General features: G+C 40.8%; 1 protein-coding gene across 2 annotated transcripts; it reads right to left on the reverse strand.

The window, feature by feature from the left end:
* Positions 1–4,287: 4,287 nt before the first annotated feature.
* Positions 4,288–27,547, reverse strand: pomgnt2 (protein O-linked mannose N-acetylglucosaminyltransferase 2 (beta 1,4-)). 2 transcript variants are annotated; one of them, XM_046045212.1, is made up of 3 exons: positions 27,411–27,547; positions 27,216–27,314; positions 4,288–8,015 (listed from the first exon to the last, which is right to left on the reverse strand). In XM_046045212.1, exon 3 carries the CDS (start codon positions 7,943–7,945, stop codon positions 6,137–6,139), a length of 1,809 nt encoding a protein of 602 aa, XP_045901168.1. In that variant the 5' UTR covers positions 7,946–8,015; positions 27,216–27,314; positions 27,411–27,547; the 3' UTR covers positions 4,288–6,136. The 2 variants fall into 2 exon arrangements, with proteins under 2 accessions (XP_045901168.1, XP_045901170.1); XM_046045214.1 differs by lacking the exons at positions 27,216–27,314; positions 27,411–27,547 and adding an exon at positions 10,059–10,339.
* Positions 27,548–27,567: the final 20 nt, after the last annotated feature.

The raw sequence follows: 27,567 nt of genomic DNA on the forward strand, positions 1-27,567 counted from the left end.
ACTGATGGAGGGTGGAGGAGGGTTGATTTCATGTAATTCCATCCCTAATGATGATAAATCTACTCTGGGGAATTATTCAAATATTCAACTCCTGCGACGGAAATGAGGAGCGCTTTCTTTCTCGAGGCTTATGAAAACGCACCATTATTCTTGTCAGGTGTAAAAACAGGTCTGCAGTTCAATTGAAGCCCTCCTTACTTACCATGTGCAATATGTGGCTGTTTTATTGCCCTTACCACACACATACACACACACACACACACACACGCACACCCAATCCATTACACAACAGTCCATCTCTCAGTGCTGCCCTGGGCTCCCTCTTCTCCTGCTCTGGGTAAGGCCACTGTCACTTAGCCTAGTGCTGCCCATCTGCACCTGTCAGGCAGGATCTTGTCTCTGCGGTTAAGCTGGCAGAAAATTGCCCTGGGAACAGAGAGCACTATGGGAGCTGAAGAGAGGGGCTAGGCTGAATCTCAGCTCTGACCGGGTAAATCGGCCCATCGTCCTGGAGACCCGATGGCTCGCTGTGCTACTGTGAGCTTTTTCAACTGCAATTTCTTTATGTGCAATGTGCTCTTTGACAAAATGTTTGCCCGATTATATATGCTGGGCTCTATAGACACATCCTGGGATATAAATGAGGGGTAACTGTACCTGAATACAAATGCTTACTGATATTTTATATATTTAATACAACGTTTCACTCTTAATCTTCATCACAACGCTTCCAGATATAGATCCTGTGCGGACTTTTGAATCAAAGGACCACAAATATTTGGTCAAATGATGAATGGAACACCTTGGGAGAACAAATAAATAGCCATTCAGGTTTTTACAATCTATAATATATTATACTGATAAAAGTGTAGGAAGGACAAAAGGTAGATAAGATAAATTGGTGCTATATAAATAAAAATAAAAAAAACACTTTTACAACAAGGGGAAAAAATATCTGGAGGCATGCTCTGTCAAGTTCATGGGAAAATCAAGACGGCTGCCACCTGTATGTGTGCATCAACACGTCTTCTGAGCTAAAACAAATATATTTTGGATATTCTATAAACTAATTACCTGCATGCATGTACACCTGCAAGTGCAAGTGTACAAGTACAGACCAAAACTGATCAGATCTACTAGAAAGTCCTGAATGGCATTCACGTGGTTGTGTTCTGCCTTTGCCTACCTGCACCAGCTCAAACTAAGGTGTATCGACCTGTAAGTTTCTTCTGCTGATAAGTTCACATTAGCAGTGGCTTTCCTCATCTATAGTTTCCTCAAAATGTTTCTTCCTGCAAAAAAAGGCTAACCATTCGTATCCATTGTCTATGATCCATGAGCTCCTTGATCAGCAGAAGCCATTTTTAAAAATCAATGACACATATTAATAGTTTGCACAGATTTCTTTGCCAGTTCTACCACACTGCTGGGGTGCAGAGTTATGACAGTTTCAGAGGTAGTACTAGTAGTTAAAGGGAAATTGCCCTTTTTCATACGTTTGGCCATCATTTCTGTCGTCTCCTTGTTTTCCTGTGCAGTGAGGGATACGTTTAGAAACCTCAGGTGCGCTCACTTTCAATTTTAGCTCTAAATAAAGTAGTTTAGACAATCTGGCTAAGCTTGTTTGCAACCTGTCTGACTGTGTGATTGGGTAAATCCACAACCAGTCACACAATCAGACAGGTTGTAGTAAAGTTGTCATAGTCTCAGCAGTTTCTTTAGAGGGTAAAATGATACAATGACTGACAGAAATTATGGCCAAAACTACAAAAGTAAGACCCAAAATGCAATAAACCAGAACATGTATATAATAGCAAAAAGAACCATGGTTTGATTCCTGGCTCGCTGTTTGTTGTTCCTGTAAGTATGTGTTTCCACCCACTGTCCATATACAAGTAAGATAGACTGAAGACTCTGTTGGGACTGGCTCCAGCCCACATTGGCCCTGATCAAGAATAAGTGATTAAGCAAAATTAAATGATATTAAATGAATAAACGAATCACTCACACCAGGGTTTTACATCTCTTCCTTCTCTGTACTGTTAGTAGACGTGTCCTGAAACTGTTTCTTAGGGTAGGAGTAGCAGATTCTTTTGCTTTACTCAGTGACTTGATAATACCACCGGGAGCGGTTCCTTCATGTCATTCAGTGTGGGCAGTTTCCCTGTAGGGAGTGATTATGGCACCCAGTTAGAATTAAGCTGTCATGTTTAGACCATAGACAGGGAGTAAATGGTCATTTTCTTCAATTTAATTACAAAAGTTTCATTTCATATCCCGGTAAACATTGGCCTTGGGCTCAGAAGATGTTATCATCACCTCTCACATTAAAGCACACTGTAATCTCTGAATGGTACATTCAGGTCAGCACTACTAAAATTTCTCTTCACGGCTTCAAGGATTCTTTTACACACACACACACACACCTTATAAATGCTTTAAAATAACTGTATAATGACTTTCAGTTCATTTTTTTACAACTTTCATTTTCAGGGTAATCAGCACTTATTTGAAATTGTTCCCAAGCCACCCAGCTATTCGAAAGGTATAAAAATTATTCATAAGAGCAAATATACTCTTCCAAGCTTCCTTGACCTGTGTGGTAAATTAACAATATGGATCATATTTGTTCTGGATTAACATACTAGGATGGCCCAGGGCAAAACAATCCATTGTGTACAGTTTTTCTATGCTGCAATATTACCTGGCCCCAGATTTGCTTAGTGCTGATTTGATAAAATACTTTATGAATATGCATCATAAGCATGAATCTGAAATAGCTACAGGTCTTAAAATTAGATTTTGTCTTCAGTAGGGCCTTAACTTCAGGCAATTTAGCAGAACCCACCTAAAGGTCTTTTAATATTGTCAAATTCTCAATTAAATCAGCACATTCCAGTTGACATCCATGACTCTGGAGCTACCAGGGTTCTTCGTGTTGTACAATAAAAATTATGCCTAACTCGAAATGCTTTAGGGATTGTTCAAAAATACCAAGGTTAGAGGAACAGTTGGACATTTTGAAATACACTAATTTGGCTAAAAGCTACAATCAGTAGCAGCTTAGCTTAGCTCACTAATCAACATATTTTATCTTGTTTGTGTAATTTGTAGAAGAACTGAAGTGTTAAAATGACAAGTTGTGAACGAGGTTGTTCATGGGTCAGACTACTTCTTGGCCAGGCGCAGTGGGTTATGGTGCCAGTATACACCATCAGAAGCACAGCTCAATTAATGTTTTTTTATAGCACCAATTTAAAAAATGCTTGCTGGATGTTTGAATAGCTTTTTCCTCCCACACACTGATCTTATACTTCTCACTTGTTAAGCAAGTGCATCACTATAAATGCCTTCTAGGAGAGACTGCCTGAAAATGTTATCGTGTCTCCTCCTCTAAGGCCACACTAGTACATTTTCGTTTAAAAACGCAGACCTTTTACTGGGTTTGCACCTCCCGTCCAGAATAAAACAGAGAATCTGAAGACCTAAAACGGGGAAGTTTGAAAAAGCTACTCCCCCTGTTTTTCTTTTGAAAATCTGGGGTAGTGTTTCAGCTTTTTTTTGAAAACGGAGGACTTTAAAAACGATGACGCAGACGCTCACAATTGGCTTCCTGATTGGGTCTTTTAAGTCATGCAAAGCATAAACATAAATCCACTGACAGTGTTTTAATTTTTGTATTTTTATTAAAATAGTTTGTACTGTGCATGTCGCCATATTTACTTTGTGACGACTCCCAGTTTTCCACCGCCACAGTCGTAACTACCCCCGTGGTTCTTTGTCTGTAGTAGTACTTTTTCCTTTCACCAAGGGCCTTTCTCAATTCCCAATACTCGAGCCTATGATAAGGAAATCAATCTCTTTAAAACAAAAACGTAGTAGTGTGGATGTAGCTTTATTAACTCCACCTCAGAGTGTAGCCGTTTGGAGCAACTTAAAGCACTTTTGATTTCTGACAAGGTCAGATAACACGTCGTACGTACTACTTCTTTTCAAGCATAAGCCGACCTTTTATAAGGTTACCAGGCAACCAGCGCAGACTCCAGGAAGTCATAGAACCAAAACTTGCAAGAAAATGCAAACTACAGTATTTAACTGGATCCTAGATAAACCTGATACAATACAATAGTACGAGAAATTTCTTTTTTCCAATAGAAACTTTTGGTGGCAAGTTTAAAGGAAATGAGAACAGTGTGTCTATTTAATCATGTGTGTTTCTCATGGTATGATCTTGGACTAAGTTGTATGATAATTACATTATTGATAAAAACTGAAACAAAACAGATACCATAAGAAATAAGCTTCTTTATTCAATCACAGTCACTAGTTGCTAATGTAGAAAACAGAGACTTGTACTCTCTCACTTCATTCAGCACATACAATATGTCTCCACTGAGGTGGGGCAGGGGCACACAGAAATCTAATCAACGGTACAAACAGATACATATCTAAACCATCACATCCTACACACACAGCAATGGCTTAAAATAATCTCTTAAACGTGCATCGCCAAACAGATCTGAGGGCTATCAGTGAAGCGAAAAACTGAACAAAGGGATATATAGCAAATTCCAATTAAAGATCTCAGGTGAAGGAAAAAGGATCTTCATAGTGGCCAACAGTCAAAACATTACATACAGGGCAATGCAATGCTTACAGGACTGGTCACAGATATAAAGTCCAGGAATAAGAAAGAAAATGACATTGTCTTAACAATGGCACAATATGTTGGTGGCAGTGTATTGTTTAACTTGTGCCATTCCATAAACCATCTCTTGCTACATCTCTACTATCACAAACTAGTGCCTGCAAAAAGTTCTTAAAAAATAAATACATATTTGCAGTCTAGCTACAAGCAGCACATCATTAGCAAATGACACAAAATCTTCAACAGCCAGCTCTGGATGTCTGCTGTTTCAATCTAAAATTCAACATTAGACTTCTTACCGCCTAGAAAACCTTTGATGAAAGTAAAAAGACACATAGCTGGGAATTTATTTTAATTAACAGAGTTTTACGCAAGGCAATGGAATCCCACCATGCAACATACCTTGTTATCTTACACAAGGCAGTAAAATCCAACTGTCCAGCAGCATACTGCTGCTTACAGAAGGAAACTGCTTTCACTAATTATAGCCTGACGTAATAGATTCACTCTCCACAGAAAATTATAATTATTACTGTTGTAATTAGGGCCAATTAGAGAAAAATAATTTATTTATGCAGTAAAATTGATATAAATAATTTAAGGCTGGACGCTGCGGAAACACAAACAATTGTGTGTTGTAATATTTAAAAGTAACAACATATAAAAGGAACAATTTAAAGGAACATATTCTGAAATTACACATATCCTTGCTTTCAGGGTAAAAAAAAGGATTATGGTATTCAAGAAAAGTCTTGCTTGACACTTCTTTTTTCCACAAATCCTATGTTTTAGAGACATGGTTTAAAATGATATAGTTCCAAGTAATACCAGACATCTGTAACACAAGAAAGTAATATGGCATGAATGATGATTGGCTGAAATGATGTGAAAAATTTGCTTTGGTTTTGGCTAGGTTCTGCAAATAAAGGTGTATGTAATTAAACAATTGGTAGGTAAACTAAGCCACACAGTTATCACACACACACAGTAGACATTGGACAAGTCAGAAAGCATAAAAAATCTGCTATTCTAAAATCTCTCTTGCTCTCCACAGAAAAGCTATATTGCATACTGAAAAGGTAAAGAACCAGTGTTTGACAAATACTAATAAAAGTATATATTATTTTGAACATAAATAAATCTGCTGATTTGAATTCTGGTATTTTCAATAGAGACATGGTTTAGCTCTCTCTTTCTTTCATAGTTACAGGAAATATACTTTCCATACATTAACGGTGGTTGCCATTGAGTTTGACCCTGTGGTTCAACTCTTTTGCAGTCCATCCAGAAGTCTTTTCCGTTCTCTGTGCTGGCCAAAGAAATATCACTGTGCAATAATTCAACAGCCTATACTAGGATTGTAGATATATGTGCCTTATCACATTTGCCAACCCCGACAAGACAAAACGTATTCAAACAGTTCACTGTTCCAATTTGATTGTCTGGAACAAGTTTAGTGTCAAACTGCAAACTGGCAAGGTGTTCTTGCTAGGTCCTGCACGTAAGAACATCTGCAAAGGGGCCCAGGAGGTTCTTGTTGAAGATACACCTGACCCACACCAGGTAGGTGGTGAAGGGCTTAATGTTCTCTGAAAAAGTGTAGTTCTGCTGGGGAAGGATATAAGGCATGTAGGTGTTCTCTCCCTGCTCCTGGATCCACACCTCATACTTCACCTCTCTTACCTTCAGGTATTTCAGATTCCATGGGATCTGCCAGGAGACTGTGAGTTTAGCCTCATTAGTGGTTTGTACTGAGGTCTGACACTGCGGTTCTCTGACCCGGCCTGGATGGACTGTGCTGGCCGGCTTTGACTTCTTCAAGCTGGGCTTTGTCTTCATTCCCTCTTTGAGGACTTCCAGGAAGGAAGGGATGTCGACCAAAGTGTCCTGGTAGATCCGGAAGAGCCACTCTGGGTTGCGGCAGCACAAGTGCCTGGGGACATCTTTGCTAGCCAGTATTCGCTCTTGCTCCTCCTTCTCCAAGTGCGCAATGCCCCCTTGTTCCCAGGGTCTGTCTGGGTGGGTGATGGTGTTCTCCTCCTTAGTGTTCCTCCAGGAGATGTAGTGAAGGTCCATGCCTGGAAGGGACGCAAGGGTTTTATACGGGGTGTATTGCTCTGGGTTAACAGCAAAAGGGTACAGCTCCACCACAGCAGCTCCTCTGGGGAGGAAGAGGGAGGTGATAAGCTGAGCTCCGTGCATACTGACTAACATGGAAGCACCGCTGATCACCTGCACGATGCCGGGGAAGGACTGTTCCTCCAGTGATACCGTGACAACTCTCATCTGGAACTCCTGGGCCAGCGCCATGATTAGCTCTGCTTCATTTAGTATCAGCCTCGTCGTTGAACGACTAAACACAACAATGTATTCATCCTTCTTCTCTTTGTCCTTCTCATCTTCAGAGCTCCCCCCATCCTTCTCGACCTCCTCCACCCTTGTGATGTTCATTCTCTCCATCAGAGCCCTGGCAAACTGTCGGACCTCATTTCCCGAGACCAACATGTTGGCTTTGGGCCCCTGTGGCTGAACAAAACCATACTGGTACCAGGTGGTCATCTTGGATAAGCCAACGTAAGATTTTGTAAAACACATGAGTTTGCCAAAGTTCCTAAGCTGCTCTTTCAGCAGTGGCTGCTTGCTGCTAAGAAGTCGGTAGAGGTCAAAGTGTGGGCCTTCGCCCCAGCCCTCCATAAAAACCAAACGAGCCTCATCATCTAAGTCTGAATACTGTTTCATAGTATAGAAGGCTGGGAGCAGGTCATCATGGAATACATGCATTAAGTTGTCTGGATTAAACCGGTTTAGGATCAGTGTCACATCTGGTACAAACACAGGCTTGGGCATAAACTTTAAAGTAGCAGCTGGGAGTTCTAAAAAGTTGAAGTACTGGGTGTTGTGATCCTCTACCGAGGACAAGTCCAGCAGGGCAGGTTGGAAACGCCTAGACCCCAGGTTAGGCAACATGACGGAGGAATTGGAATGGAAGAACACAAACTCCTCTGCTTCAGAGCAGTAGCAGAGGTAGTCAAAGCGGCAGATGCGGTCGGTGTGCATCTTGCCGGTGCAGACCATGCGAGTGCCGTGTTCCTGAAGAGCCTGCAAGGCAACATGGTAGTCAATGCGGGCCTGCGAGAGCTCCTGGGACTGCCGTGTCATGTGCAGCTCTTCCTCCAGCAGGGCAGCATGCTCACTCAGCTTGGAATACTTCCAAAGCAGAGCTGCAACTACAGAAACCAGCAGCCCGTTAAGGAGTGCTCCCACGCTCATCCTGCAGCCTGCCACTGAAGCCCGCATCACTGCTGCTGCTGCTGAGGACCCACCTCCCGACTCCAACTGCGACGAGACATCCGCCGCCAGGCAATGACTTAGGAAAGGGAAAAGAGGAGGGGGTTGACCACAGGGGGAAAGGGGAATCATAGGACAGGGTAGGTGAGGAGAAAGTAAGGAAAAGAAAAGAGAACATAAGTTTAAGAACAAACTCATCATGAAGCCAACCTTAAAACAAACAAGAAGAATGACTCTGATCTGATCTGCAGGAGATATAAAAGAGCAGTGATATAATTAACAAATCAATAGTCAAGCCTGTATTGCCGCAGTGCTCTTTATGTAAGCGATACAAGCCAGCGATTCATCAGAGCAGGTTTCAGCTTTTACCTTTGGGAATAGTGGTTGTTTACCTTGGCGAACAAATGAGACATTTTCCTAACCTTACATCCCCTGTCACCCCCCCTGGATATGTCAAGACAAATTACACTGTGAGGAAGCACAGAGGAAAGAACAAGAGTATTGCTCTCCACCCTACTCATCTGCATACCAAGAGAACAAGTGAGTCATTGAGAGACCAACGGTTAACTGCAAGCACGAGGCAACTAGCATGCTAAATACCCATCTGAGGGCTAGCTTAACTACCATATAACAAAAGGTTTCACATGAATTAATTACTTGACATTTTAGTATTCACTTTTCCAAGTGCATGGCGTGCATCAACATGCACCTGCACACAGCTGAGAGGTGGGAAAGAGATGATCTCAAGTCTGTGCTTTGGTTTGACATCCAATTTGAGACAAAATTGGATTTAGAGAGAAACTCTTTACCTCTCTGAAACTGGCCTTCTGGCAGAAAGAAACTAAATCAAGTCAAAGTAAACCAAGACGGGAGTCTAGGTGCACACACACACGCACTGCACAAATTCATCCATGTGGTTCAAGTACACATGAATAACACGGTGACACAAGACTAGACCAGCTGACTCTCAGACTCTATTGGGTCAGTAATATTCCATAACTCACTACATTCGTATTTCTGCTCTCACTTTTTCCTAATACTAGTTTCATTCTATTCCCAGTTACTGTCTTACACGATGTGCACTTTTGTTCCATAGTTTCCGATCCTCCTCCGTTTTCTTGCGTGCTTGTCTGCAGGAGCAGAGCCCCTGAGCTATTTTTGACATCCCAGCAAGTACAATATGTCACTGGCAACAGGGTTGCTCTTTGTCATCAAACTCAGTGAATTGAGTAGCCGTCACTGAATGTCTGTGGGATGTAGACTGGAGTTTGTGAGGTAAGCCCAGAAAACTAGTTATGATTTCATAATTGTTAGTGTTTGTTCTTGCTCATAAAACTGGAACAGTCCAATTCACTAACCACGCACAGTGGCAGTTTCATGCTTAACATATACAAATGGCCACGATAGAGACTTAATGTGCTTGCAATAAACTTATGGATACATAATGTTTGTGTAAATTGCATGCTTTGCTGTACACTGGTCATAGAAAAGATGGGAAATTTTTATTTCCCCCATGGGGCTCAACAGTATGTGGGCATTATTGCCATTTTTGATCAATGAAGTGCCAGGTAGCATTGTAAGTGTGCCTGTGGATCTCACCTCACTGCACAGCGAGCCACTAACAGCAGCTTTATGGTCTGAACATGCAAGCTGCTGGGTGCTAGTGTAAGTTACACAACATTGCTGAACAAAATCATTTCTGTAGTTTGACCATGTCTTTTTCACACAGAGCTATATCGTTACCTTCAGGGCCTGTCTATCAAGTCAATTTACATACACAGGCGCACCCATCCATCCCGAATGGGCTTCCATTCAACTTTAACAACATTTTTGCTGTTGAAACGTTAACGTTATAACAAAATTTCCACAGCAAGCTAAATAAAAGTTAAATAGCTGAGTTTCCCTACCAGATCAGTCAGAACTGAAGAAGTCCTTTGGATGAGGGACGAAACGTCTTCTAGTATCTTCAACCAAGTCCAGTTGCCCTTGTTTTTAACCTTCTTTCGATAACTATGACCTGGATGACTGAGAATCTTCAGACATCCTCAGTTTCAACATTTGTCCAACATCACTGAACATCACAAACAAACAGTAAAACAACACACAACACGGCAACACTTACAGCTTCAAATTTTAAGTCTTGTACAGCCCATGGCGATCTGTCCTTAAACCGTTACAGAGCTCGTATTCGCGACTGCCCTAGTCTAGGCTGGTGAAAGACGGAAATGACACTATCTCCTGCGTGCATATCTTAGAAGGGTTTTAGGGCTCTAAGTCTAACTAGATATTATGTTTTTCGGTGATAAAGCCTAACAAACAAATAACAGATGATGATACCCAAGACCAAGTTGTGTCTTCAAGATGGAGCATGCAACTTAGAGAAAAGGCTGAGGCTGACTAAGGTTTTCCTGCAGCTTGTTGGGGTAAGCCTTTTGGTATGGTAGTTTAGAGCTTCCAGAAGATATAGGAGGCTCATCAGTGCTAAGTCGTTAGCCACAGATGCAAGACAGCTGGGGAGAGATGCCAGAAGAGCAACGGTAGAGATTTTGAGTTGTGCCTTACTAATAGGATGCCAGGAGGCAGAAAGTGGTTCATTTGTTGTTTCTGACTGCGTATCATCTTGGGAGCTTTGACGTCCACCTTTATACAATAAATCCTGAACTGCCCACATCAAGAGAAGAGCAGCCTAGCCAGAAGAGGAGTGCCAACTGGAACTACTACTATCATCAGCAAGAGTCCAGTGAAGCTACGGGTGAGTCAAACATTATACATTCTTCTCTATTTGTATTTCTTTGTAATTTGTTGTTCTCTGTATGATGATGAATTACAAACTGAACGTCTGATGGAAATTTATGTTTGTAATAGTATTATTATTACTTGCATTTTTTATATCGCTCTGCCAGTCAATCTGTAGTTTCAATTTCAAAACACTTTATTTATCCCCACGGGGCAATTGCGAGACCCGTAGATTAGTACAATTTAGTATTAGTTAAATAAACTCATCTTTCATAATAAAGTGCTAAAATGTTAATATAAATGTCTGGCAAAGCTCCACAGCAAGTCAGAGTGCATTTCTGCAACTGAACATTATTTTCACTGTCAATTCACCTGCACATTATTTTCTCAATTAATGAATTCATTGATCTTAATTGGTCTGTCACTAGAACCTGACCGATACGGGATTTTTAAGACGAATACTGATTTTGATATTCGAGGACTTTGAAATCCGATACATCAGCCATTTTTTTTTAGAAACACATAACAAATGAAGATTTTCACAAATGTCTGTTAAGTGTAGTTAGTAGTAGTTACATCATCAAGGTAACATAATGCAGTTTAGAAATTTACTTACTGTTATAATACTGTTATAAATAGAACTTTGAACAAAAGTACAGCTGAACTATGACAACACGTTTTTTAATTGTCATTTATTGGCTGTTAAAAACACAGATAGCAATTTATCTGCAATTGATCCATTGCTAAGCCACGCCCAGAATACGCAGCTGGCCAATCACAGCACAGTACAGGACTCGCTCTAACCGAGGACCGACACTTTCATGGCCGCGCTCCATTGACTCGTATGCAAAAGGAGTCGTTTTCTAGCCCTTTTTTTTTTTTTTTGCTGTATTTTTCCAAGATATGGTCAAAAGCTGTTCCTGGGGCACTTGTAATAATTACAATCACTACCCAGAGAGGTTGAAAGGAGAAGTAAATTTTATTCTCTTCCCAAAACCTAAAACAAATCCAGAAAAATGTCAGCTGTGGATTGTTCCTAATGTAATGTTAGTTAGCTTTCGCTACCTAAATTACTACTGAATGTAATGTTATATAACCGCATGGTTTTTGCTTTTCATTGACTGTAATAGTGAACAGAGACCTAACCAGCGGTCATGTAATAAGGTAGTTCAATTTTACTCTGTGATTGATAGGCTTTAGCTTCTGTCTTTATTTGTTTCATGTAAGTTAGACAGCCTGAACGCAACATTCAAATGTATAATGCAAACCTTTCTCTGAGATAGCTTTTTCGTTTTTTCCCAAAATTAGACAATATTTCTCCAGGGAGAGCAGCTACAGCGCCATGCCGAGTCTTACAGGTCCAACTCTAGCAATGGTAACCAAGGGGGGCGTGGCAATTAGGTCATATTATCTGATAATACCAGCACACCAATTTATTGGTTGAGCTCTACTACAAAAATAGCAAAGTCCAAACCCTAAATATATTCAGTTTAATATGATATAAATGAGAGAGAAGCAGTAAATCCTCAAATTTGTTGAATTCAAACAGACTTCCTATCTATCTGGTGTGTTAGTATGAGAGGTACAGACAGACCAGGTACATAGCTGCATGCAGCTGCCTGTGTTATTTCCGCTGGATGCAACACTCACGCCCTTGGCATGACCACGGCTTCAAATCTTTTTTTTTTTGATGACTTCACCTAAACTGTAGGCCATTCTTGACAGGATGATGACTGGAGGCAAAAGTAGCCTAATTTCTGACCCTGACTCTCCGTTACTGTTGCTCTTACTGTGAAAGCTGCCATGAGTCAGATAGGACACAATGAAGATATATTTATTAGTTATTGTTACATTTAAAAAAAAAAAAAGATGTTTTGTTGGATAAGCCATAAGACAAAATCAAGATCAAGAAAAAGAATGAGCAACAAATGCAAAGAGCAAGATGAAAATTATTTGTTTTTATGCAAATCAACTCACAAAATGAGAAGAGAAAGCAATGCAGGTCATGAAGACTACCAAGATTTGTTTTCACTTCCTTCAAAACAAACAAACAAACAAAAAATATCACACACAGCATGATAAGCTTAATGTAATGCCCCATGATAAAATGCCACGGACAGCAGATGTGAATCAAATTATCTCAGACATTTACTGTAATATCATATTGATGCTGACGCAGCAGCCAAAATAACGTGAAATGAACATTAGGCAGGCATCCTGCATGCTCCTTCAGCCTACAAGGACAAGGGCAGCGCAAGGCTAACAGTGCCAGCAGTGCCAGTTAATCACTCTCACTGCACACTGGCTCCCACAGGGGAAGCATGTGAATGCCCTCTGCAATTTGCCTGAGCCAAGCAACCAAAAGCTTCGAAATGTCAAAGCCACTGCAAGACACCACAGCACGCACACAACACCCTCATTTGCATCACCGCGTTTATCATGCTACAAACAGAGACCTGGACACTGTGAGCTGGTTTCTGGTTCTGGTCGGCTTATTTAAAACATGCAGGTTAGAGTCAAGCTAAAGGAATCCCAAAACATGAGGGCACTGAATGTGATGTCTCTCTGTGTGTATGTGTAGTCATTTAAATTGACCTCAAAGACAAGTGGCTTTTGTATCTTGTCAGTGGTGTGAAGGAGTGAGCCAAAATACTGCTTGAGAATAAAAATGTTCACATTTGGAAAAGGTCACAGCAGTTTCAAATATAATCAAATGTTAGATGAGATATATCTCATGAGCTGTGCTAACACTGGAGAATGGTCTCATATCCATATTCTATTTCTGTGCATGCTCATAAGTAATCGAATGATTCTGTGTCCAGATCTCTCCAGTCTGACACTTCCTCCATCTGAACTCGGCAAATTCTCTCCTCTGAGCTTCCAAAATGTCAGAGGGGATGAAAATTGTATCCAGGTTAAAAATGACCAAACTTGGCCTTTAATGATGTTACTCAGTAAATGATATGTGTGGTGACTGTGCCTGTATATTGAAGCAAATCAGAAAAGACTCTGGGATGATGTAAGTAAACTTTTAACTGAAGTAAAGTAACTAAAGTAACGTAGGAAGTGGGGCTAAAACAGAGTCATAGTAAAAGATCACGTAATAAGCACAAACAGTTATCAAATTAGAGACAGCGCTTCAACTTCGAATTAGTTTACAGCAACGTCATAATGGACAGACTACCAAAACCAAAATGTTTTGGGTCGTCCACTTTGATGGAGGCAGATTCAAAGGACACTCAGCAAGTCCTTTTTCTTATGTTTTGATGACACCGAGTGTTGATCAGTAACAATATAATTGTTTGCCTGACAGGCCATAGGATTTGGGCTCCTACTAGCTAAAAGCAATAAGGATTTCTTATTTTATGCTACTAAACTGGCAATGACCTCAGAATTTGCATTTACCACCAGTACCCTGATGTGCTGCTCTCATATATCTTACTGGTATCTATGACATTACAAGACACGGAGGATATTTTACAAGCCGGACCAGGCACACGACAGTAAACACACCAGTGCAGATGTCATTCGGTACCACGTTGGTTCCGTTGCGATAGGCTTTGTCATTAGCAACAACTAATCCAAAAGACTACTTCTGTGTCTTTTCGGCGACTTTATGAAACATAGCCTACTGCAGATGGAAAATGTCAACAGAGCGGACACATACAGGGAGAGAGAGAGAAACAGAAAGAGGCGGGGCACGCCGCTGTGTTTGCAACATGATGTGAGCATGTGTGGTGAAAGGAGAACTGAAGGTAAAAGGGAGCAGATTCAAGTAGGCTAGTGAGTAAACACTAAAATAAGACGGAGAATGGAGTATAATTAAAATGGTTAAATAAAATAAAAAACTAGGCTACTAGAAATAAAAATATACCCGATATCACTCATCTCTGTCACCCCCAGGCGCTGCCACCGCCCAGGTAGACTGTCATTCTGTGGGAAACACTGAGCACATATACCTGCAGTGAAATAGCACAAAACACTTGTGAGTAATCCAGAAGACAAAAGTCTTAAAATTGCATTAATTAATTATTGTTGAATATATTAAATTAAAGAGATGGAAAGTTTCCCACCTTTTTATTTGAGAAAATACAGTAATTCATATAATTATGATTATAATAATGTTTGTTTACCTTGATAGACAGATAGGGGCATAAAACAAATCTTCTCCAAAAACAAAATCAAAAACTTTAATTACAAAAATATAGTAAGACGATAACACAATATGATCATCATAATGATGATAATATAGAAGTATCACCCAGCCCTACTTTTACTTCTTGCACACACTTGATCTTGCTTGCCTACAAGTGCACGCTCTCTCTCACTGCCTTGACATGCTCACAAGAAATCAGGTTATTTGGAGAAATTAGGTTAAAGCAGGAAATCTGAGAAAATGTTCCACTGGTTACTGTAAAACTCATGTTTACATGCAGCAGTAAATCAGATTACTCCCCTATCCCCAGCAATAATTCATAACTACTGTATAAATGTATCAGTGACGCTGCAGCCTCATGGACTGAGTGAGCTCTTTAGTGAGAGACAATATTTCTTTCTTTTGTTAAAGATTTTTATTTAATTAGATAGTGTAGTCAAAGAGAGACAGGAAATGTGGGAGAGAGAGGGGGTGGTGACATGCAGCAAAGAGCCGCAGCAGACTCCAACCTGGGCTGCTGCATCAAGGACTCAGCCTTGGTATATGGGGCACGCACTCTACCAACTGAGCTAACCAGTGCCCCAGAGACGACATGTCTTCTCACTTTTGTAGCTGAACTTCACAGAAAGTATACTGTAAAGCTATGGACACCGATAAATAAGTAACATGTTAGTCTGAGAGAAGTTACGAGGCACTGAGTCCTGCACACAATCAGTAATGTGCTCCTGATAAATGCATCTCAATGAAGATGAAATTCCAAATATTCTAATATAACTTCCATATTTTGATGCCGGCCAGTTAATCAAGTTTTAGTCGGCTCACCAACAAGTCAAAAGTATCCAATAACAGTGAATTACACTTTGCACTCTGGGAAAAAAATTGGTTTTCAGCGCTGTTTTACTTGGAATATGTGTCGCTTTGGATAAAAGCGTCTGCCAAATGAGTAAATGCAATTTAATGTACCTCAGCCTGCCTGCCTCATCAAACCATCTTCAGACCCTACTTTGTTTGACAGTTCATTAAGTGCACAATAAATGCAGTAATAAATGTGATTTCATAGCCATCGCTGGATTATCCAATTAACTGGCGCTATAGAATTATTCGTTTTACAAGGACTCGCAACACTACACACTGCTCCACAGTGCAAACAATTTGCCCAAAAATGTGTGTGGGAAAAAATATTTCTTTGTCGCACTGGTGCACCTAACATTTAGCAGCACAATTTTTTGTTGGCCGCATCTATATCCGTTTCTTTTCTCCAAAACTCACTTGTGGAAAAAGGTGAGAGCGAATCAAAAAAAGAGATGGGATGCTGGATTTATACTCCTGCTGTGACTTGATGCAGATACCTATGGCGTATTTTTCAGGAGGTGCACATAAGGCTTAGGCGCCGGGTACACCAATTGAGTTTTTGGACTTTTCAGTTTGTCAAGTAGGGCTGAAACGATTTATCGATAAATTCCATTACTAAAAAATATCGACACAGATTCTTTGCATGGATGCTTCATTTAATCCATATAACTATACAAGCGCACTGCTTCGCAAGGAATTATTACTGTCGCACATCACGCTTACGCTGTGATGAAGTGAACACGGCGGATTATGATGGCGCTGTTTGCAAAGTGGAGGAAGAAAGAGGGATGAAGAAGAAAGTGTCCAAAGTATGGGACTGTTTCAAGCTTCAAGTAACATTAACAGCTACTTTAGCATTTAACTGAAATCATGAGTGATCATTGAGCTGAAGGCTGGCAAAAGTAAGCCGCAATCCTCAGCTGTAAATGTACACAAGTGCGTTTGTTGTTCTCCGCCTGTTTGGGCCGTGAGTTTGGGTTGTAACGTCACAGTCATGAGTTACACACAGGCATGCACACTGGTCAGGGGTAAAAAAAGAAGTGAGAAGGATACGCAAGCAGATAAACACACAAAGACTGTGTCAAAGGGGTCTGTTTAAGCTTACATATTTGTGTAGATAACTTGCAATTGTGTACTGCAACAACAGAAAGATACCAACATACCAATGGGGTGTGACGATAGACTTAGCTCACGAGATTGGTGCAACAAGAACAAGACAAGATGAGAAAAAATTAGTGCTGAAATATATGAGTTGGGGGTTGTTGGGGTCCTCCCACAGAAAACCTCCCGCATTCTGGTGACATTTTCTGCACCAGTTTCCTCTTCTGCATTAATTCATGGCTGAATTGTTTTTATTGATGTAAAAAAGAAACACAAAATTCAGGTGGCAGGTGACAACTGAAAATCTAAAAATATAAGAGAACGTAAAACTGTCAAAGAAGTTGTTAAAGTTACTGACTGGTGCTGCACGTTTTGGGGTCATTTTATAATTAGTAGCTTGATTTTATTTTTTATTTTTTTTAGCTTAAGTTACATAAATAAATAAGTGTAAATTAACTTTTCCCAAAGCATTTTCATTTAACATCACTGGTTGCAAGCTATTCAGAATATTTTTAAAAAATGCTTTCAAAAAGTGGTGGGGAAAAAAATCTGCCATTTTAAAAGCGTCCCCAGAGTAAACAACACCGATGCCGACATGTTTGTATCCTGTTCACTTTACCCTACCTTACATGTAGCCTACTGCGCTGCCTCTGATCCCCATAAATGAACAATTAGCTTAAAAACAGCAGGCAAAGTTATAAACTTAACAACATTACTGTATCTGGCAGGACAGTTAATATTGTAAGCTTGCTTATTTAGGTCTTAAATCATGAAGATATAACCGACCAACGACCCGCCCTTCTCTGCTTCTGATTGGCTATTATCGGTTTTTCGCTGTAGATAGCTGCTAGGCAATATCGTTTGCACGGATGTATCAGTTAACTTTATGTATAATTTTGACTTAAGTTAAATAGGCTACAGCTGTATAGCACACAGAAGCCGATGCCATGGTTAGTATCCATAGAGCGCCTGCCGTTTGCTCGCAGAGCGCTTGTCTGCTTGTCTGTTCATATGAGGAGCACGGAGCGACCCCACAGCGCCAAGCGAGGAGGCAGGCTGAGTGTCACTTCCCGTCTTAAATATGTGGGGAAACACTGTACTGTGCATTTACAGATGTTTCTGGTGGTTTCTCTTAAAGCCAATAAGCCTATTTGTTCCATGCTGGCATTTCACTGGCATGCTGCAACGTAACACCGGCCCCAGGCGATCAGATCGCCAATCGGTGATCTACGTAGCCACGATTAGACGATATGAAAATAGAGAAGATCGCCTAAACCCACTGAAGCCCTATTGTTAAGCACTTTAAACGAGCACTTTTTAAGTTTGTTTTACATTAATGAAGTTTTGGCCATTTTTTTGTTTGGCCTGTGATTTAATTAAGGAAACATTTACCTGTAGGTTTACAATCATTTACATAATTATCAATGTGTATGGGAAATGACAGGAGGTTAGAATATACTTTTATGGCGCAAAAGGTGCTGTGAAAAATTTGGATGCACCTAAATTTTGTGGATATGCACCTAAATTAAAAATTTTGGGGAACCAGTACAACCAATGCAATAAATTTGTCTGGAGCCCTGCTGTAGAATGCTCCCTTTAATTCATTTAATAGGAGTATGTGTAAATTTAACCAGCGCCGTTGAAAAAGCTTATGAGGAGACAAAAACAACACATTAATGTCCAGTAAGTTCAATATTCAATACTCTTCTTTTAGCTCTGGTTTGGTCTCCACACAGCTCCTGAGAAAAAGATCTGGCCCATTCTCTGCTAAATTTTCAAATTTATTCACCATGTACTCCATGTTGGCCATTTGCAGCTGCGCAGGTAGCGTACATTCAGATGATCAGAGCTTTTTAGAAGAAAGCATGCTGCTGTAAAGGTCCCCAAAATCCAAAGCAATGAGCTTAAAGAGGCTAAAGATCTCTGTAGAGCTGCAGAATTTGTGATAACTCTGTGTTCATCACTATAGGGGATCCCTTTCACATTACTGGTAGTCATTTGATTTAATATAAACATAAAATATTTAATAGAGCTTTAAAGGCATCCTTGATTAAAGCACTAAAACCTGAAGCACTTCTGCCCTGAAATAACTTATCTCATATCCAGACCTACCATTTCATAAGACACCGCAGACTTGGTTATAGAACAGGTGTATGAGCCAGTAACAACACCGCTCTCACGCTGTTAACCTATTACACCAACATTTGACATAGTAGTGACTATCAAGTGCAAATAAGTACAACAGATTTAATAAATTTAGGGGTTGAGGGTCGTACGAGACTCAGTATGATGAAATTTGTGCACTAGTTTTGACAAAAAAAATTTTAACATTCAAATAAAAATTCTAAACCAGAGCTGAGCACACTCCACTGCACACCCCTGTGCCTCCCACACTGGTTAAGCTGACAACCACCATAGGCTACTAGGCAAGTTAGAAAACACACAACCTTTTAGTGCAACAGCACTTCAGCTGTTGGATGTCTATGCCCAATAAACCTTGAGGCAGTCCGCCTACATATAAACTACTTTTCCTCCAGCTGCCTGAAAGTATGCATGAAATAGCATACATACATGCAACAATGTGGAAAATGTTTTTTCTGAGTGATTTTGGAGCAAAACTATTCTGAGTGTGTGCATAAAAGTGTATTTCTTCTAAAGCCTTAACCCCAAAGTAAAATTAAGCACATACAGGTATTTTTGATCTGAAACTGTAAAACTTATCAAACACACACACAGATAGATGCTTGAGGTTTGAGGTATGTCAAATGGATGCAAGAAACAGCAAAAACAGGTCAACCTTGTCCTTTTTCATAAAATCTACCTCTTAATTGGTCTGAACCTGAGTTACAGGCAGACACTACATAATTGCATCATTAGAACAATGAGGAAGAGAAGTGCTTTCATTAGACATTTGCAAAGCTTTAGACTGTCTGTCCTCTATCCAGTTCCATCACAAGAAACCAGTGCAGGTTTGTTCTCAAAACTCAAAAGCGGATTCAGGCCCTGTTTACACCTGGCATTAACATGCATCATGGGTGATCCACGTACTTAAACACGTACATCCTTTCCACTTGCAAAGACCAAATGAGTGTGCGTTTGTTTCTAACCTGAATTTGATGAATTTACTGTTTATTAGATAACAAATGATACAAGAATTAGGCCTAAGTGTGTGTCTGGGGGCTGGGGCTCACTGATTACTGTAAAAACAAATACAACTATAACTTGTACAAAAACTCAGGCTTTATTCCCTGATTTTGGTGAAGTTGGATCATATTTTATGAAAAAAAAAAAACTTATGTCCTTAGCCTGCTCTGCCTCAGCTATCTGATTCATGCAGTGCCCTGATGGACATATGGCTTTACTTGTTGCTTAAGTAATCAATGCTTCTTGGGTGCATTCACTCCAGTACTTTGAGCTGTCCACTTATCACCTAATCAACTAAGACACATGTTAATGGCAGGTGTAAACAGGGTCTTAACATTTTTGCTTTAATGCAAATCTATAGCATTTATAGGATGCAATTGTTTTGATAACTCAAAACAATTGTCCTATCTGTCAATTTATGTCTACTAATGTTCAATATGAATTTGGGACAGGCGTCATTTCCAAGACATGGCGGCAGTGCAAAAGGCGAGCGATATCCTTTGCTGAAGTACCAACATGAACCCTTTCTAATCCTGACCGGACAAACACACCACTATCTACCCTGTCATTAGAGTTTGCTTCAGATAATCGAACTGGAAAAATATGGTGACCATTCTGAAAATGCCAAACGTTTCTTACACCATCCAATGGTATCAGAGTAGAACAAATCTCAGTTGAAAAAAAGATCACTTGCCATCGAGATTGCAGCTTATGAGATACAATACCTTCCTTCCTTCCATCCACCATCAAACGCTTATCCTGTGTTCAAGGTCGCAGGGAGCCTGGAGCCAATACGACCTGACACTGGGCGAAAGGCATGGTACAATCTGGACAGGTCGTCAGTCCATCGCAGGGCCACACATATACGAACAACTACTCACACTAAGGAGAATTTAGAATCACCAACTAACCTAGCCTGCATGTCTTTGGACTGTAGGAGGAAGCCGGAGCCACTCACCACTCCACCATTGTGCCGCCGCACCTTCCTACTACAGTACTCACTCCCTATTAAGCTACGTGATGAGATTGCAGTAGATAGTAGGCTCGGGCGGTATTTAGAAATCCAGACGATATGACCTTTAGTACTGCCAAACAGACGCTCCTCTAGGGGAGGGCCATATCATCTCGTTCATGGTATTCTTGTATAATTTTTAATATGATTTTAAAAAATCGTATTGTGATAAGGGCAATATTGTGACTTGTTGGCGCCATACTGTTACAAACTGCAACAACAAGCATGGCTGTGAGCAAAAGTAACATTGCTACCGGCTCCACGGTGGAGGAGTTAGTTCCAAAAAGGGGAGCGACTTCAGTAGTGTGCTTTGGTGACCATCAAGAATCTGTGGAAGTAGGGCGTTTATTTTCCTTCTCTATTCATTATTCTAAGGGCCATAAAGATTTAACTCCAGGAAGACTCGTCTAAATAGGGTAATTGCATATTAGACACACAGCATTGAAGACTCGACAATGACATACATGTTAGTGCAGTGACTCCTATCAGTAGCAGTATAGCTTTTACATTTGGTTTTTCCCCACACAAATATAGTCATATTCCGTTTACCCCTGTGAAATGGCCGCAAGGTATGAAGGTATGAAGAAACAGATTTGGCCCAAGCCTCGAAAACAGCAACGTGTAGAAGATGGTTGTTGGTAGGGTCAGAGGTAGCCTGTAGCCTCAGCTGTACAGCTGCACCCTCCTGATGCCCACTGAAAATACAGAACACCAACATTGCTGTGCAGCGGATGCAGCAGTATAACAGCTGCCTTTAGGGTCATGATTTAGCTGCGCATGTACATCGGAGTGAATTCATCTTTGTGTGTGCTTTCCTTTGGACTTCAGGAGTAAGTCCACTGACCTGTAACGGTCATGTCACCGTGACCATTTCATTCCTTATCATCTTTAATATAACCAAGACCCCCACCCCCACCCATAAACTGCTTGTCAGTCGCAGTCTCTCTCAGCACTGCCTTCGAGGCTGACACTGAAGCTCCGGCTTCCCCGGTGTTACTGGTTAGCGTATCTGTTTGCTCTGGAGATGATAAGCACCCGAATGATGTGGTGGAAGGTGGCGCGGGGCAGCCAGGAGAGTCTAATGCATTTTAATGAGAATCCTGGAAAGCAAAAGCTAGGGGGACTGTGGGAAGGGAGTGGCAGCGGTAGCCCCGCGCTGTGGCGGCTCATTTGGCCCCCGGTGCTCATCATTCCTTGCAACTCACCATCCCCGCTCTTTGGAGTTAATCTTCCCTCTTTCTCTACATTTCTAACCCTTTAAAATCACCTTGGAGAGCCCCGACATGCTTCTTCAAAAGAGAAACTACAAAGAAATGAAGAACATCAACTATAGCACGTTAGTCCTTTTTCTTCCTGCCTCTACCTGCTTTTCTTTCCCTTTGGCCACTTGATTGCTGATCTCTTCTGGCTGTGATGATGCGTGCTTATTCATTGTCATCTTTATTCCTGGGCCAAATGTGGCCTGTCAGGTTGGATCAAGCTGCTTGGAGCTCAGTGTGGCACTAGGGAGAATTAATGGCCCAGCAGCCATTATCTGGCTGTACAAAGACAAGTCTCATACCCTTTCTCTCACTTTGCATCTCTTTCTCAAACACATTTGGACAGACAAGCGCGCGCACACGCACACACACACTGTTCTGTTACATAAATTCAGTGCAATGCCATCCAGTCTAGTTGTGAAAAATAGGCTCGCTGCTTCATAATGACTGGCAGTGAGTGTCAGAAAATGCCCCTGCTCTGTGTTAGACACGTCCCATTTCTGACTACTCGACTATTGCAAACTGAGACCGATTGCTTCCCTGATTGATAGACTGCTACATAATAACGTTTTCGTCCTTCTCTGTATCATTCGCTAACAGAAACCCACTATGTCCTCTAAAATACAGCAGATATAAGACCAAGACCGTACACAGCATTGTGCTGTCTCCTCTCCCAAAGGACACAAGAGAAACGGAGGCTGATGTGGACCATCTGCAGACTGTGTGTGTGGAAGTGTAGAAGTGTGGAAGTGACAGACAGACAAAGAAGAACAAAGTGGGACGGACATCCTCTAAAAACACCGCAGCACAGCACTTCAGCACTGCCCCAGGACAACAGGCAATATTCCAGAAAGGGACAGAAATAGAATAGCAGCGCTGGATGTACTCTTGAAGATATCTGCAAGTGCTCAAGCTCTTAAGTTACTGCTCCGGTCCATTTAGAAAATGTTGGTAATCTGACAATTTGTAAGAATTTGTGTAGGACACATTGTCAGGTGCAAAAAATCTTGCTGAGCATCCCCTGGTGCTTAAAAGGCTGATATATTCCCAAATGGATGTGGATACAGAACACTCACAGAAATTTGCATACTTTCGTTAGTACACTAACATGCAGTACACTGTGTACACTATGTATTTACTTGCGTAGTGTGAATTTCGACATGGCAGTGTTGTTTAAAATCAAACATGGATGTGGTGCACTCTTTTTAAAGGCAAATTGTAACCATATCTGCAGGCTCGTTTGCTCACATTACCACTTCAATTTTATTAAAAATGAACGTAATCTTACTTTTACAATAGCAACCACTGCAGCTTCCTCGGCTGTCAATTTTCACAAGTTTGAAAATATGTTGGCCATCCCTCCCCTTCTGCTACATAGCCAAGATGGAGACCATTGAGGGTTAGGAGTGTTTAGCGTTCCACACTCAACTTTTTGACCGTTAAGAGTACACCAACCTGGTACTCATAGTGCACTGCAGTATCCCATACTTGTCAGTGTGAACTCAAAATAGAAAGTGTATCTATGGAAGGGTGCAAACAGAGACAGAACTGTTGCTGTGAGACACAGCAACAGTTCTGTTTATAACACATTAAGTGTCTGCAAACACTGAAACACACGTTAGTCCGCAGGTATAGTCCCGTGTCTGCACGGACCAGGTGGACATGTACAGGGAATTTGTGTCACGCAAAACCTCAAACCAAAGGCTTGATATTGGCCTAAACTACCAGCTCTGCAGATGTTACATGTAAATGACAGAGAGGTGGCAAAAAGTTGTGGGAATCTCCAAGGTAAGCTTATAAGGGAAGTTTCAGAGTTGTTAAGCAGCTCATCGTGTCTGTCTTCAATCAAGCTAACGTTAGCTCCTGCAGCTACAGTGTGGAGCTACCTGCTAGCTACCGGGAGGCCGAACACGTTTGCTTATGGAAACGCTTTCCACTCTGTTGGTCTTTTATAAACAGAAAAAAGATACAGCCCACAAATAGATATTTTCATTAAATTTACATCACACACCCTTTAAGATCTGCCTAATGCAGGCATTTGGTTTTACGGAGATTAAGGTAATTTGGTGCTGGAAACAAGATTATTTGATAGATACACACATACAAAAAAAAGGAAAAATCCCATTGATTATTAATGTTGCTCCCAAGACAAAACCAAGAAAGAATCTCAGGCTAATATAAAGGACATGAAATCAACACAGAGACAAGTTAAACCAAGTTTCAAAACTAGAACTGTATCAGAAACTTCTGTATTATATTTGTAATATTTCTTTTCAGCTATCCCAGTGAGATCCAGTCTGCCCCCATCACTGCCCTTGTGGTGGTTTTAAGCAGTAAATGGAAATACTCCAAATGTTTTGTGCATCGATTTACACACTTTGCCTTGAAACTGCCTGATATATTTGGTATCTCTGGAAGCTTTGGGATCTCCACTAGAATTGAAAATCAAGTTCTGTGGGTTTGAACAAAGTTTGGATGCACAGCGTGAGTTTGTAATGACTGACACACCAGGTCAGAGGACATTAAAATGTTTAATCACGTTACCGCAAAATAATTGTTACCACCTTTACAGCTGAATCTGAATCTATAGTTTCTTATCTGGATGGAGCCTGTGACCATCGTGTTCTCCTTGTCCCTGACACCTTAGGCAGACCAAATAAAATATTAAGTCAGTTAGAAACCTGAATCTTTAGACTTGCAAGTGCCCAAAAGCTTGCAAACTATTTCATTGGTTCATTACTCTGACTCCAAATTATAATCTACATAATTCACAACAGATTTCTGACAATCAGATAATTCATTTAATTTACATGAGTTTTGAATTTCTTTGAAAACCAACAGATGTTTAAGCCTGAATTAGATTTAAGGATAGAGTCAAGTGTCTACACATCTGCACAGGCCTTATGCACATAGAGGTCTACCTCATTCAGGATTCTCATCCAATGCGTGGGAGACAGTTCCCATAGACAAGCTTAGGGAAGCAGCTGTGTGCTGCTCTTTATCGCAGGTGGGGGTGTACAGATGTCCGTTTTCTAAACTAACCCCTTAATCCTTGAAATCTGTTCTCCGGTAAAACCCAAAAATACTATTTGGAAACCCTTCCGATAAAGCATAAATCGCGTTGCTTGTCTGAGTATGTTTTCCAGTGCAGCCTCATTACATCATTACAGCCCGCTGAGACCAGAGGGCCAAAAGCACCCACTGGTACTTAATGGTTGGTGCAACCACAGGTGTAGCGGGTGAGGTTTTCCTCCAAGGCCATAAGGGGCTACAATGAGCCCATTCCACACTAGAAAACAAACTTCAACAAGCAACACATTGTAGACGTGTAACAGCACAAAGCACTCACATGTGCAACAGAGGTGGCTACATTTACCAAACAAAATATATTGAAAAGGCCAAGAAATCATGTAACTGGCCATCAATTTTTAAACTCGGAAAATAAAACAAAAAGTCACTTGTTGCATTGGAGACTTTCAAGTAGATACAGCCCAGAATGACAACAGCTTGTTATTAGATGCACGTCTTTTAAATCCATATAGAGGCCATTGTGCCAGAAATCCTGCATTGCAATTGTCAGAAACACAGGACTGAAGATTTGAGGCGCATACACATCAGCTCCTTCACAAGCCTCTTAGAAATGACTTTTACGTTATAAATTTCTCTGCAGAGACTTATGTGCACCTTTGCAAAAGTTTGTTTTGAGATTTATCCTAATGCATGATCTGTTTTCCAAAAAAGTACTGAACCCCACACTGTGTGAGTGTATCCGCTCTGCCACATTTGAAAAGCCATGCAAGTCAATTCTGCTCAGCAGTTAGGGGATGTGGAAATACATGAATATCAGTTATTTTAGAGACAAGACTGCAAGCATATTTTTCCCTTGAAAATGCAAAAGCATTCACAGAGGGTGATCCAAACTCATCGTCTCCTGCACAAGTCAGCGTTTCAGTTCTGTGAAAAGTTGCAAGAACAACGGCTTTGAATTATTCCCAAAGACAAGAGCAGAAATGCAGATCAAAGTGACAGTACAATGGGGAGAGCTCCGGGTCTGTAACACAAGACCCCGTTCAACGTCTCCACTATTTTCACACATAAAAAGAGGGCAGGGAGAACAAAAGAAATTGACGAATTATGTGGGGATGTAGCCTGATCAAGATGTGACAAGATTTTACGTTAATTTACAGCGAACGCTTCCTAAACTAAGCCACTGCAGCCAATCAAAAAACATAATCCAGCAAGATACAGATACAGGTACTTAGCCTCATATGACTGTGGAACAGCCTGTAAAACATGTATTTTTCAATTTTGGGAGGGGGATTAAAATAAACCACATCAGTTTAATTTCAGTAAATTTCAGGGTAGATCTTTGAGTCAGAGAACCCTCTGAGGAATATAACAAACTCGAAGGACATGAAATAATGTCTCATCTGGAAGGTGATGGACCATAAATACCACACAAGCAGCATTATGGTATTTTAATTTTCTAAGCACTGCGTGTTATTACTGTGGAAGAGACAAGGAGACCCCTTGTCAACAAAAATTAACCTAGCAGCCTGTTGTCATTTGCTCACACTTTCCAGTTGCAATGCAGCACAATGAAGCTAAATTATTATAATAGTGATTAAAATCCACTCAAAATATATATTTGGACACAGTAAATACTGTTGATAAATACTCATTCATTCATTAAATTATTTAAGTATATTTTAAATGATATTTTAGAGGTGCATGATATTAACAGCACTTAAGAAGTTAAAGAACACACACATTCATTGGTGAAATTGTTTTCTAGACAAGGTTTTATATTTTTATACACACATCTATAAGCATATCTTGAACTGTGACTGTATGTCAGCTGGACACCTCTTTCTTAGCAGACGAACACACTCATCTGAGATTTACCAACACCTGCAAAGGTAAAGCGCTGTGACAGTCAGGCTGAGAGAATTGTATAGATACAACCCCTTTCTGTTGCACATAAACAAGTAAAACCATTATCTGTACTATAAATCTTACCTCAGGTCCCAGTGAAAATGTTGCTTTTGTCTTTGGAAACAGTTGACAGGTTAGCTCATTTAGGCAGCATCAGTGCCTCAGTACGCTGCAGAGACGGTCCTGAACAGGAACACGAGACATGTAGTGGAAATGAAAAGAAGAACACAGGCAGATACTGGCACTATTAGAGAAAACAGCTGCGTGTTCAGTCATTACATTCTCCGAGACACAGTCGGGGCTTTTTGGTGTTGTTTACGAGCTAGCCTAGCTGTTAGAAAGGCAGAGAGAGAGAGAGAGCAGCTGCCTGGATACCGACTCCACTCTGCTGAGTCCAGTCTCCACCTACCGCCGAGGGAAATCCCGTGCTCAGATC

The sequence above is a fragment of the Micropterus dolomieu genome, linkage group LG03 (genome assembly GCF_021292245.1).
Source record: "Micropterus dolomieu isolate WLL.071019.BEF.003 ecotype Adirondacks linkage group LG03, ASM2129224v1, whole genome shotgun sequence".
Classification (NCBI taxonomy): Eukaryota; Metazoa; Chordata; class Actinopteri; order Centrarchiformes; family Centrarchidae; genus Micropterus; species Micropterus dolomieu.

Bases quoted from the DNA above. Each gene is read 5' to 3' on its own strand.
- pomgnt2 (XM_046045212.1), bottom strand. From the start codon at position 7,945: ATGCGGGCTTCAGTGGCAGGCTGCAGGATGAGCGTGGGAGCACTCCTT.